The sequence below is a fragment of the Styela clava genome, chromosome 12 (assembly GCF_964204865.1).
Source record: "Styela clava chromosome 12, kaStyClav1.hap1.2, whole genome shotgun sequence".
NCBI classification, from domain to species: domain Eukaryota; kingdom Metazoa; phylum Chordata; class Ascidiacea; order Stolidobranchia; family Styelidae; genus Styela; species Styela clava.
Genome location: NC_135261.1, coordinates 12,323,100 through 12,337,380, shown reverse-complemented (window position 1 = coordinate 12,337,380; position 14,281 = coordinate 12,323,100). Strand labels below are relative to the sequence as shown.

Below are 14,281 nucleotides of genomic sequence, written 5' to 3'. Positions count from 1 at the left end.
TATGTAGTTTTTATTAGTAGTATCCGACAAAATATTTTGTCAGTATTTGCCTTTGAATATTTTAAAACGTTTGAGAGCAAGAATGCAAATATTTATTTACACTATATATTAGGTTTTATAACAATGTCATGAATAAATTTTATTGCACTAAACAAATTAGAAAATTGGATGAAACAAAATCGTAAACTGTAATCTTTTATAACTACCCATGATAACATATGTGAACACATATAAATATGTGTAGAATATTATGTTTCCCAGAACAAATATACAAGAAAAACGAATTATATACTAGTTATACCCCTGGTTATTATTAGTAATGGGTATTTTCTAATAACTATTGATTTTTAGATCTAATCGAATATTTTGTTTAAATCTAATCAAATCCCGAACACTTGGAAGATATTCAATTGTGTGTGGTGATTTTATTGTAATTCGTCCTCTACCGTTTTAACCGATTCGACTAATTTACTATTCGATTCGAATCAACAGCTCAAAATGCTCAGCGCCTGTGATAATGTAAGCTGTATAGGCTGTAAATAAAGTCTGAAATATTGGAACATATAATCACTCTCTAAACATTCGAATAATCTTTTTGCCTATTTTATTTAATATACAATAATTACAAAATCGTTATATTAAAACATTCTCAAGTAAAAAAAAATCTTTCATTACTTTTTTTTAATCATACAGACTGTTGGCATTGTCTAGCAGCACTAAAATAAAATTGGTTTAGTACTCTTTTCAAATTATGGATGTTTCGAATATTTCATTTTCTAATGGAATTTCGAATCGGAATGTTTCGATTTGAATATTTCTGAATTTGATTCTATTTAGTATAGCATCATATCATCGTTAACTTTCTTTGAATTTGGAACAGCTACAGAATAAATTGTGATTAAATAGTTTTATGAACTGAAGAATGATTAAAGTTAGTATAGAAAAAAGGAAATACCCAATATATATGAGATCAGAAAATTTGTTTTTCGTTACAAAAACCTACACTCATTACATATAATTTTTGTTGGAAAACAATACCAAACGTACAGTTATTGTTTGCTTCTAAAATGAACCTTCAAAATAATCCAAATAATAAATGCATGGAATTACAAGCAATGATTGCGCGGAAATCAAGCCGTTTTCTTCTGAAATTGCTTTGAATCGAATCGATGTTGAGTTGTATCGCTTCGATTTGAAATTTTGAAACATCCCTATTTCAAATAGATATATAGTGAATTAATGCATTTAAATATTAAGACTACAGAAGTTATATATCAGAGTTATGGTTGTGTACTGTGTTAGTCTTTAAGAAATAACTTCACCCAAAGCTGGCCAAAGTACATATCACTTTCCATTGTAGTTTTGTACAGTGAGATTTTAGGGGAATTATACCTAACGATTAAATTTACATATCCGTCAAAATCTAGCTAAGGAAGGGAGTAGCTGGAGTTTATATATCTTTACCGTTATTTCACATTGTGGATCAGTGACAATTTATTTTGTAAAACGTCACACACACACACACACACACACACACATATATATATATATATATATATGTCGTTTTAGACACATACAATTTGAAGATAATTTGTTTGGGGGAAGGGGGTGCAAGGAGGTGGGGGTTGGCATCATGAATGATTCCGGTCCTTATATATAAATCTGCATAAATGGGACAGATCAGTCAAATAATATTTGAGCGCCAACATGAGAGCAGAGCAACATTTAGCAGAGTAAGGTGTGCCGTGGCGTAGGATTTCTAGAAGGGCAGAACCGCATTGATGTAGCATGTTTCTGGCTGGTCGGTTGAAGTTCAATGGACAAAAATAAACCAGATGATGAACATCCTTCTTTTTTATTTGTTAATCAGGGTTTATATTAACCAGTTGTTTGAATACTGATTTGATATAAATGAGAATGAATGGGAACATTGTCCTTCTTGACGAAGGAAATAATGTCTCCTCCAAATTTTGATGAACTCATGCAAGCAAAAATACAAATGAACTTAATTTTAAAACTTGACATCTTCTTCTTTTCTATTTTATTAGGACAGCATGTTGTAGGATAGTAATCTTCAATCGGATATACGTTATATATACCCAAGTGTACAATGGATCATAAGTAGATTATACAACTGAAAAATGATAGACGAAGGCTGTACAGCAGGGGTCGGCAAATCACGGTCCGCGGAGTAATATAATCCGTAATGTATGTTTTGACTATTATATTCTTCACGTAACAGAATTTATTGTGAGACACATGTAGACTAAATTATATTATAACCTACCATGTATGTTATTCACAACTACTCGTTTAACGAGCCTATAATTTAATTATAATTAGACAAATGGCAACAAAACGCAGAAAAGTTGATGCTAAGCGAAAAGGGTTCAGTGGCGCCGAAAATATTCAAATGGATTTTTTGGAGATGCAATGCAATGAGGAAATAAATCTATTTTCTATTCGAGAGATGTATTACTGCTTGATTTTCATTATAAGAAGTATTGTCTTCATAGAAAACTCGATCCAAATTTTACAAAACATGCAAAAAAAATTCACATCGATGTTTCGAAGTACATATGCATGCGAACAAATATTTTCGAAAAAAAAATCATACCAAAGAATAAGCTGAGAAGTTGGATTAGTGATTCCTATTTATGAAATGTTTTATAATCTTGGCTTTATCCAGTGCCCAATTTAGAAAAGCGTGTTGCAACAAAAAGTGTCACATCAAATGTAATTTTTTTTTTTCAACCAAGTTGAGTTCACGAGCTGGCGCAGTCTTCGTGCGATGCTCAAAATTTAATTTCTAATCTGTGTGAAAAAATGTGATTCATAGGCCATCCGTTTGGATTTTAACTTTCTAAAAATATGTGCCGCCCGCCAATGACTTGCAACCCTTAATTTTGATCCGCTAGCGACAAAAGGTTGTCGATCCCTGGTGTACAGCGTAGGGCACGGGTCGGCAAATTTTAGCATTGAAAGAATCATTTGGCACCATTTCAATCCACTTATGATGCAATAATCCAGCTCTTACTAGGACGAAGACGAAGGAAATACGAAATATAAGTTTTGTTGCGCGACAGTAACCGCCAATACTTCCTTTGTAGTAGTGGGTCCGTATAAGCAATAAATCAGTTTATGGTGAAAAAAAAAGGAAAAAATGAAAAAAAAAACCGTTTGTTTTGACAGACTTGAATCACTTCTAATGCGGCCCATTTTCACTGCTCGCTACTTATACTTTGGGACCGACTGTGGTGTGTAACAAGTGAGGAGTATTGGCTTTATGCCTTTATTTCCATTGAATTGCAGATCGCTGGCCTAGGGGCGTCTGAACTCTAATATGATAGAACATTTAAGACAACAATGCAAACGTGGCGCACATCGATAGGGAAGACCGTCGAAAGGGACATTCACATTTTGGGGATTTTTTCCTTCAGATTCAGTTTTTTCCTTCAGATTTGAGTGTGAAAATTTACCGACCTGCCTTCATGTTGCAGCTAACTTCGAAAATCCTTAGTGTTTTGTCGTGAGCTTGGCTGCATGTCGGCTGCCTATACAAGGCCATAACCAGAGTGGGTAGGCTAGCGCGACCCGACCCCCATTAAATTTTCAAAAATATCTTTAAAGGCATCCTTCATTGTCGACTGACAATGTTTTAATTTTGGTACAGTATTTGAAAACAATGAAATATATCTATCAGTAGAGAATGCGCAAGACTAACTCCCAATCCTAACTCTGGATGTCTTTGCGCTAGTGTTTCCGTATAATGCAAGAATGCTGAAGAAGAATTAAAATACTATACTATGCAATTCAAGATTCCTGCTGCACCGTAATACAAAAGTATTTCTGTAACTTTTGTCTGACCAAAATCAGACTTACTCAGACGAGCAGTTTACAACAATATACAATAATGTTATAAACTGCTTGTCTGAGTAAGTCTGATTTTGATCAATGAAACGCCACAGAAATACATTAGTGTTAGTGTGTAGCAGGATTCTTGAACTGCATAGAATGAAATATAAAATATCATTTACGCAAAGCACTTTGTTACATCAGAATTAATATAGATACTAGCAGGCGCGTGGTGGATTGATGATGCCGGCTACCATACACGTGACTCGTTTGACGTTGAACATTATTAGCATTGAATCTATGACCGAAAAAACAACATTACATCGTTCGCAAATAGGGGACTGTAGCCTATAAGATTGCATGGTGATATCGCAGTATCGTTAGTTTAAAATATATTCTCGAATTTCACGAGATCAAAGATATTGTCGAAAAAGCCGCTGCTGTCTTAGTGGAGATGCCTAAAACTTATATGTGGGAAGAAGTGTTTTCTAGTCTTGTTGAAATCAGTCAAAATCAATCAAGTCAAAAAGAGAAACTAAATTTGATTCTTTAATGCGGGGAGCAATTGAAAAAGAACTAAAACCCCGTTAGGATTAAATTGTCAAAATTATACTATAGAAGAACGATCACTAAATTGAATTTGTTTTTTTTTACACAACTTTTGCATGGGTAATTAATTGCTTCTAGCAGTAAAAACTAAAATAATCATTTGTAATAGTTCGACCAACCACCTAGATTTTTATTTTTTGTGCAGAATTAAACATTGGTCGTTGTAAAGGTGTAACACGGTAAAGCATAGGTTGGAGATCACTCTTATAGAGCATATACATCACCCAATTGGGAATAGGTGGGGATTCAGGTCAATAATGTATTGATAACACCGACCGTCACTGTAGGTATCTGGTAAATTTTTTAGTTACCTACTTTGAACGCCGATGTGTTTCTACTGATGCTCGTAGAAAGATGTCATACGCATGGCCAAACCACCTACGCGGCAACCGCAGTAAATTTTCAAGCGTTCTCAGTGCATATTGGAACCTACCGTTTAAAGAAATAAGTTTTTCATATGTTGCATAGTTTCTTTTACAATGATTATGCAACCTTTTTGGTCAAATCTGAGGATATTCAGGAGCAGCATTACACTCCGTTCATAAAATTAAATAATTCTTTGCAATGAAAGTCCTTGTTTTGAACATTTCAAATCTCAAAGTAGACTTTGGTACGAAAGAGTTTTTGCACAAAGATCAAAACCCATCTTCAAAGACGTTCATCTTTATTGATTCAAATGTATGCACAGTTTAATTAGCCATGCGGGTGAAACTTGATTGAATTTTGAGTGGAAACCAATGTTTACTGTTTTTACCCACCAACTGAGATGGGACCTGTGAGAACTCCTTTGAAAATCATTTAGACAGAAATATATATTTCTAAATGTTCTGTTCGGTATTCCAAGCTGTGGTTTGATAAAGATATATTTTATATGTCACGCATCTAGTATTTATATTTAGCTCCATAATCGATTCTATATATATTACATGCAATTATTGTTCAAATTAACCTTTTCATGAAAAACTTATAATCAACATTGTGTGAGGACACACATTAATGTCCCAAAAAGCAATGCTGTAACTGTCACAGTGATACCATGAATTGGGTGCATTGCGTGACTAGTTGTACTTAGTACTTCGGTAGTGGTGAATAGTGTTGTTTCTGTTGCAGTCGGTAATGTGTAATTGAGTTGTCCGTAGTTAATACTATCCCAAAAATCACAGATTTCATCCTGAAATCCCTGTCTTACTTCACCGGATGGAGAATGGATGTACATGTACAACCACGACTGGTTTCTATCTGCATAAAAATAGACGCTTTATTGCGGGTAAAATGGTAATTAACACCTACACCCTTACTCACTTCTAAACAAGAGGGAAATGATCAAATATATGGGATCGAAGGCAGCGATGGGATTCAGGAAGATCGTAGGAATTTGAGGGGGCCCGTTCTTGGAATGTAATGGTTATTGGCGAACCCTTTTTTGAACTGACGACTATTGTTTTATTTGGCGTTTCGAAATTCTTGTATTAGATTTATGAAGCGTGTCATGTTGGTGCAGCTTACGCAAAGACATACATTATAGTAAATATGACGTATAGGGTTAAGTTCGGTCTGGTTTTCTGAAATGAGTGAACTTGCTGTCAGTGAGTTCGACACAAAAGCGAACTAAAACTTTGAATCCCATCACTGCACGAAGGTCGCGCATCGGTAACGGTAGAGTAACACCAAAGAACATCAACTGTATTTAAGTTTAAGTAGCGGGAAATTTGATTATTTCTCCACAATAACAATCATCCAACGACAACAACAAATCATTATAACAGTGCAATCAGAAACGCTGAAAAAGATCATTTTAATTTAACAAAACTTTGTAAAATTAGATGTTTTGACTCCAACATTATGCTATGCACTGAACATGATATAAAACTTAGGCTTGTCACAAACTCCAACAGATAGTTTAAACGACCGTCAAAATTTATAAGATTCAAGTATTCTTTTGTATTTTTAAGCTTTCTTAACAACATTTCCACGACAAAACAACACGGAGTTTCTGAAGTATTTGGATGAAGGTACAAATGCCTCATTTTTGACGACGTCACATTTTTGTAACAATTTAATTAAGGAATTTCAATGAGATATACAAACTAATTTTAAAATTCAACAAAAAAATATTGAATTGACGATTATAATTACCAATGCTGAATTTGTATTTTGGCCAAGATGGAAAACTTCCCAAAGAGTTGTTCAAACCACTCGAAAGATTTCCAGTTTGTACAAAACTGCCCCAATAAGTGCTAAATTGATTCTCCACCGACAATTGTTTATCAGTATAATTGTCCGGCCTAATTAAATGATAAAATACATTTTTAAATTTCAATTCAGAGCCACCTTTGGGATTTATTAGCTCTCACGCATATATATGCTCATTTTGATTCTTTAATTAACAAAAATCTGACCTTTAAGATTGCATTTGTTATAATTGAAAACAATAGTAAATATTACCTGACTTCATCAAAAGTCCTAAAAACAAACTCAATTTCTGCCGCATGGGAAGCAAAGTAACATCCACTCTCATTTCCACTATTATAATCAACACACGTTTTAGAGAGAACCATTTCATCAAAGACGTAATAATATACAGATGAAGAAGTTGTTCTCGATGCTAATCTGTCAAAAATTGTCCGTGGTAATTAAGCTTATTGGTGGGTTACAATTTTATTTAAATTAACTTGTACATTCGACAGTAACCTTGACTTCCTCCGCGCAGGGGGGCAAAAACTGTATTTAACTACGGACTATTCTATATTGCCAGGGGCTATTGCCAGGTTGACAACTTGGGCTCCAAAACTTGGGACAAAACTCTTGTCGGTCAAAACTCGTGCCAGACTCAAAATATAAGACCAACCGATCAACAACCAACGTGTAGTGAGATCTGATCTCTACAGTACTAGTATTATACGACATCTCTCATTGTACTATTACATCCACCAGAAATGGTCGAACATTATCTGGTAAAAGTTCCAGGTATTTCCACTACCTGTCTGTCTAACGCTCAATTGTTGCTTGTCTAAAGTTGTATCCTGGATATTATGAGTTTCTATTTTCTATTTCTATTTTTGATTCGATGAATACACATTGCAATATGAACAAATACTTTGCCATCAGTCTGCTGGGACAATGAAATATGTATTCAGTCATTTCCTTTGCGAACGTTTCTCGAAAATCTGCCGAACTTGTAGAATAAATCTTCTTGTATTTATTGACGACAGTACTAGATATTTCTTTATCAGGGAAGATATCTGTATTCAAATTCTAAAAAGTAATGTATTAAAAAAACAATATCACTTGATATACACATACATAACGTCAACAAAATATCGATCAATGCGAAATTTGGAAAAATTTCTCAAAACGATTTTGAGAAAAGCTTTTATTGACATGCTTTGAGTTGCTATAATTGATTGTAGCTTTGCGTTGTGATATGCTAGAATCTAGATGTTTCCAATGCATTGATATTGTTATTAGAATTATTATGATTAGTATTAAATTCTCAATATTATGTTTTATAATTTGACATTTTTAAAATTATCATGTACGGTGCATGACTGAAAAATGAGTTATATGCGGAGGTGATGCGTTTACAAGTTCTAAGTGAGGAAAGTTAAAAAGATAAATTTCTGGTATAATTAAACCAACTTACCAAAAACACTTCCTCGTCGAAGCTGAAATTTTTTGAATATGAATATGCCATATATGCCTGTTCTTCTGTTGTAACACCGATAATCATATCCTTATCAGAATTCCATTTTCCGCTTCCATATAACTCCATCGGCAAATCCTCGAACTCGACTCCGTCAATTACAGGTAGATAAGTTTCGGATGAATATAACCCATATCCTTCTTCATATTGAGTTGAGTTTTGTACTTGCATAGTTTGATTAACAATCGTTTGGGGCGTAGAATTTCTAAATGAAACATCAAAACTAAAATTCTATTTTATTATATCTGGATGTAAACAATGTTACTAGGAAGCATTAGGTATGCTTTTTTTTCTTTTCGATTTGGGATTTTGTTTCCGTATTTGTAAGTAATTGCATTTTACCTATAGAAAATGTTAGATGAATTTAAAATACATTACTCTACTTTTCAATTGTTATATATATATATATAAAATATTTTTATATAAGAATATAACTTAATTTATCAATCTTCACGATGTGAACATTTGAAATGAAATTTTAATAAATGTGTTTTGAAATAGTGTTTCACCTACAGCAAACATGCTCTTTTGTCACCGGTACATTCTAAACTTTGTAACAATCTGTTAGTAATCCTCAGTGACATCTCCGGTGAAGGATAATAAAATGAATAAGCAGCTGGATTACTTTGTTGAATTGAGTTTGTGTAAAGATATTTACTGATGGGGGAAAGTGTATGGAACATGACAGATTGCGCTCCAGCACTGTTTCCAAATATTGTTACCTTAATAAGATCAAATAAAAAATAAGGAGAACGTACTACATACTAAAATAGAAAAATATGAGCAGTAATTGGATGTTTAACTATCATATATTTTCTACCACGACCTGGTTTTTTTTTCGTCTCATTATGATGTTAAATATAACGGTTCGCAGTTGAAAAACACTGCAATATTATCATCATCTTCTATATTCAATGCCGTTACCAAAAAATCGGCAATATTATTTTTAACGTATTGCGTAACATAACAAATAAAGATAATATAGACTAGACTAGATGATACCCACGGTAAAACTCTGAAAGATTAAATACTATAAAACTATTTCATAGCTTCTTTGATGTGATATTACAATGAAAATAAAATTGTTGAAAACCACATGAAACGGCACAATCATTTCTTTGTGTTCAATTGATCGTTAATATACCTTAGTACAGGTGTGGAGGTGGATTTTTTTCGTTTGTAAATATTTGTTTTCCTTCTTTATTGGTATTCAGCTAAATGGTGCAGTTTACCATTCAACTTGTAACAGCTCACCATTATTTTTTCAGTCTACATGTGTCAACATTTAATATATATACTTCATTGATTATTGCATTGATCTATTTAAGAGTGTACACTCAACCTTAGTTTTGTCTCCTCCAAAGTTAGCAATGTTATCTTGAACCCATCTCATAGCAAGTTGTTGGTCTTTCAGACCTTGGTTTCCTTTTATGTAATCCTGGCCTGTTTGTTGATGACTCAGAAATCCAAATGGTCCTGAATTGAACAAAACATTAATTTTAAAATAAAAAATTATCTACGTTTCATCACTTTGTGAACTTTATGGAATCTTTATTGCCTTTATGTTTACCAAAAACTCACATTATTCTTATTGCACATATAGTATCACGCGAAAAGTTTGTAAGAAATAAGTTGGCTTAATACTACAGAAATTTTGAAGATGCAATCATACAATCAATCAAATAATTCCTGTCAGCATTCACCTAAACCGTTGAGTCTCTCAAGTAATTTGTTTTGCAACAAACCAGAAGTTTTCTTTAGGTGCCTCTTCCCTCCAATATATTGTTACAGTGGCAATATTAAAACTTTGATAAATGTTATAAACAAACTTGCTAAATTTTGTCGGCTAAATTTCCCCACTGGTGCCGACTGGTGGGATGTCCTTTTAAATAGATGATGTCGAGTTACTTTCGAGATAAGATAAACTTTTATTTTATTTGATTAGAATCTTTTTGACGTATAATATTATAAATCAATATTAATTCTAAATTATGTTATATATATATATATATAAACAATTTGCGTTAAACATCAACGACGACTGCAACAACAAAAGAATTATATAACGATGGATACTCTGAGAGATCGAGCAGTGATTATTCAGACACAGTTGTGTACAGATAGATTTACCAAATATCATTAGAATAACATGGAGCTCGACAATTCCACTTAATGATTGAATCTTCATTTAATGCTTTACAATACTTACCTTTGATCAATCTATCATAGTAATGACACAAACTATTTAAGTTTCCCTTTACAGCCGTTACAAATTCTAAACTTATTTTATAAAATCAGTTGAACTGCATTTATTGGTAATTAGATTTCTCCACTCACCCAAGCGATAGTTGATTGTTACTACAACGGTTCCCGTAACATTCGCGAGTTCTCTTCCATCATGTTGTGGCTGTGTCGCTGAGTTGATTGTAAAAAATCCTCCATGAATATAGAAGAGAACAGGAAACCTTTCAGATGGTGGTTTTGTTGCATTTTTGAGATCCATAGATGCCGGAGTAAACACGTTCAATATAAGGCAGTCCTCTCTCATCTAGATCATTTATCATATCTTATTCTTAGAGTTTATGATTCATTTTTAAACCATGAACTGTGTTGTCAATTGTGTTATTAGAAATGCAAATTGTCAAACATGTGTCAATAAAATTTAGTAATTATACTTATAATAATAAATTTATTCTGACGTGATCATATTTGTTTGACTGAACATTAAAATTGGTATATGTATTAAAATGGTATGGTATGTACCAGAAGGAAGTTGCGTTTAATATTTTTTTAAATTTTAATATTGTTTACTTTTCATAAGTTAATTCCTTTGATAAAACAAAAACTTTTAGATTACGTTTAGCCGGCATAGATCTTCCGGAACAGAAGCACAAGCTTCTTCATACTGATAACATTGAAGAAAGTTATTGTTTGTTCCATTGATTTCATTATCTGGGGTCGTGATCGCCTTTGGAGCCTTGTACCTGTAGTATAAAATAGAAAAAAATGGATGAGTCAATGTATGATTTCAGGAAATCTGAATACTTGAAATACTTTTGTTAAATAAATTTATTGCAGAAGAATATCTTCGAGATCAATGACAATTTACATCTCTGGCAACGGAGTTGTTGGCGACACAATTGTAAACTAGCTGATAGGTCGGTCCAAACTAAAAAATATTGTTCTTTCCCGTCAAAATCAGTGAAGTTTGTTGTTTCTCGAGACTCTAGTATATCACAAGAAATTAATACCGTAGACAAATACATCATTTTGAATGGCCAAATTGTACAAAAATTGAATCAAAATCTGGCGCGGTATTACCTCTTCTGGAATAGATAAGAAGATAGTTACGACAAAAAGATAGTGTATATAGCAGTCAGTTGATATGAGAATATTCGCTTCACGACTTAATTGGGAGGTCCTTTTTTATATACATATCACACATCATACACAACACCTTCTTCTTACTGGACTGATATTACCCACAAATATATTGGTTGTAGTACCTTAAGTTGCCCAAAGGTGGTTGAGCATACGGTATCTCCCAAAAAGCATTTGATTCAACTGTCGTAGCTCCAGTAACGAGGCCAGACGTGGTCTGTACTTGTGGGTAATCCAGAGTGATATCTGGAAATGACAGGATTTTCTTGCTACACAACTATTGTGTTATAAAAGTAAATAAGATTACTCATAAAAGCTCATTACTCATACTCTTTGCATATACGTAGGAACAGACATTGAGAAAACAATCTGAACGTTCACGTCGTTTGAAGGTATTTTCGAAAAAACATTTGGTAGGCAATAGACGAAAATTGAATTAGCAGATCCTCAAAGATATAGTTTATTTGCCATACTTTGCGCTCTTATATAGTGTAGTTGGGAACACACTAAATTATTTTACACCAATTACCAAACTTTTCACACTTTTTTCACCATACATCTTATTCATCCTCTGAGTCCTTTAACCTTGAAGATAGCCTCTATTGATGAATATTGTCTTAGATAGCGATAGACGTAAAATTAAATAATATTTGTTACTAAACATCCACTTATATTTTAATGTATGTTTCTTAGCGACGAGCATATAGCTGAGAAAAATACTTGAAAAATAACGATAAATTATAATATTTAATATATAACGAACCATTGATCCTTTCTGAATAAGAAGCTTTGTCTGATGTAAACTTTCCTCTTTCCTCTTTTGCAAAGCGAAGTATATCGGGAAGAAACAGTCGCAAACCTTCTGTGACCTTGTTTGCTTTACCACCAGTGATTATAATTCCTAATAATATACTTCCTACAAATACTTTGAAGGCCATTGTATTTTATAGATATATTCTAAAAATTCTAAAATATTATAACAAAACTTCAATCTGTATTCTAGTATTCGCTCAATTGATCGCTTTGTTTATGGCGTGTTTTATTGATTCAATAGCCCACCATGTGACGGTAATTGACTTCTTTCTTTTGTTTGTGCTAGCTTTTGATATTGTCAATGACAACAGTGGGAAAAACAATATTGCTGCAGATAGATCCTGTTTCATATTTTGTATAAATTGTTAATTCTTTCCTTTTTGCTATATTTTACTGATTCACAGAATATCGTTAATATAGAAATGTCATTTTAAACGTAAAATTGTGAAACCTTTGTTTTAAAGTGGAAAGGATATTGCGGATAGTTCTTAAAATCCAAATCAGTTAAAATGCTTGCTAAAATAAACCAGAAAATACTTCAATTGTGTTAATCATGCAAAACTGATAACTTGAACGCAACTTTTGCTCAAAGATTATAACTTGAAGATTCGAATATAGCTAATACGACCTCCATCACTTACAATACTAAATTAATCTTGCCATTTAAAACTACAGTGTTAAAAGCACCCTGGCGAACTAGATCAATGATTTAATCATGTCAAGAAAGATTTTATGTAGTTTTTATGAGTATTATCCGAAAAAATATACTATCTCTGTTTGCCTTTTGACCGTTTTAAAGCTGGAATGCAAATATTTATTCACACCGTATTTCCTGTTTTATAACAATGTCTTTAGTGTAAATAAATTTTATTGCACTAAACAAATAAGAAAACTGAATGAAACTAAATCGTAAACTGTAATCTTTTATAACTACACCATTGCGATATACCAGAGGAAGATTGATGATAAATGAAGAGAAGAGAAAAAATTCCTTCCCGGATGCATTAAAAAAATAATAATTACTTTTTGACAAATGAATAACAACGAGTTCATGGAAAGTCAAATAATAATAAAAATCCCTATTCGAAGGGCCATATCAAGTGAGTTTTCAAATTTTATAATTCTGGGAAAAGTGTGTGTAATCAAATCAATAATTCTATTCCTTTTTACATATCAATTTACATTTTTACCAGTTACGATACCCGAAAAATTCGTAAAATCACTGAATTCTTCCATAATATTTCGTTTTTTGTGGAATTCAAATTGGGAAAGAGTCAAGCGTAAAACACTGATTAGCCCGAAAATGAAATGTGGAATTGATACGGTAGATGTTGAAAGTGTCATTATTTCTAAAAAACTGAAATGGTTGTATCACCTGATTGATGAGTCGAGAGAGAGTAATTGGAAAACAATTAAACTTTATCATTTACGAGATATAGAAATACATTGTTTACTAAAAGGAAATTTATGGTATAACTCTCTCTTCATGCGAGTTGGCACATGTAATGCCAATATCCAATGAATCATTATGGTACAACAATAAATTGCAACATGCAAGAATGCCATTTTTAATGAAAAAAAAATGGAAAGAACAAGCAGTCTGTAAATTACACCACTTGGTGAACAGAAATTCTCTATTCCCTTATTTTCAACTGATAGAACGTTACGGTATAGAATATAATGTAAATGAGTATCGATAAATACTACTATAACTACTATGAATTAATTGGCTGCATACCAGAATGTTGAATTCTAGTGATCTTAATTGTTTACAGAATATAAATATGTCTGATTTTAATGAATTTTTATCCAGTACATTATGTGAAAATACGTGCCGCTCATCGTATAAACGTATTATAGAAAATAAATTTATTCCCACGGAAAAACAACAAGGGTTTTGGAAAGAAAATCTAAATTTAC

The 14,281-nt window shown here is 32.6% G+C and overlaps 1 protein-coding gene across 1 annotated transcript; it reads right to left on the bottom strand.

Annotated features, from left to right (window-relative positions):
• Positions 1-5,434: 5,434 nt before the first annotated feature.
• On the bottom strand, positions 5,435-12,513 carry LOC120329202 (cholinesterase-like). Its single transcript, XM_078118604.1, has 11 exons — positions 12,312-12,513; positions 11,674-11,794; positions 11,025-11,151; positions 10,505-10,715; positions 9,510-9,643; positions 8,681-8,889; positions 8,108-8,372; positions 7,562-7,719; positions 6,910-7,074; positions 6,601-6,749; positions 5,435-5,703 (listed from the first exon to the last, which is right to left on the bottom strand). Exons 1-11 carry the CDS (start codon positions 12,484-12,486, stop codon positions 5,435-5,437), a joined length of 1,983 nt encoding a protein of 660 aa, XP_077974730.1. The 5' UTR covers positions 12,487-12,513.
• Between the last annotated feature and the right edge of the window lie 1,768 nt (positions 12,514-14,281).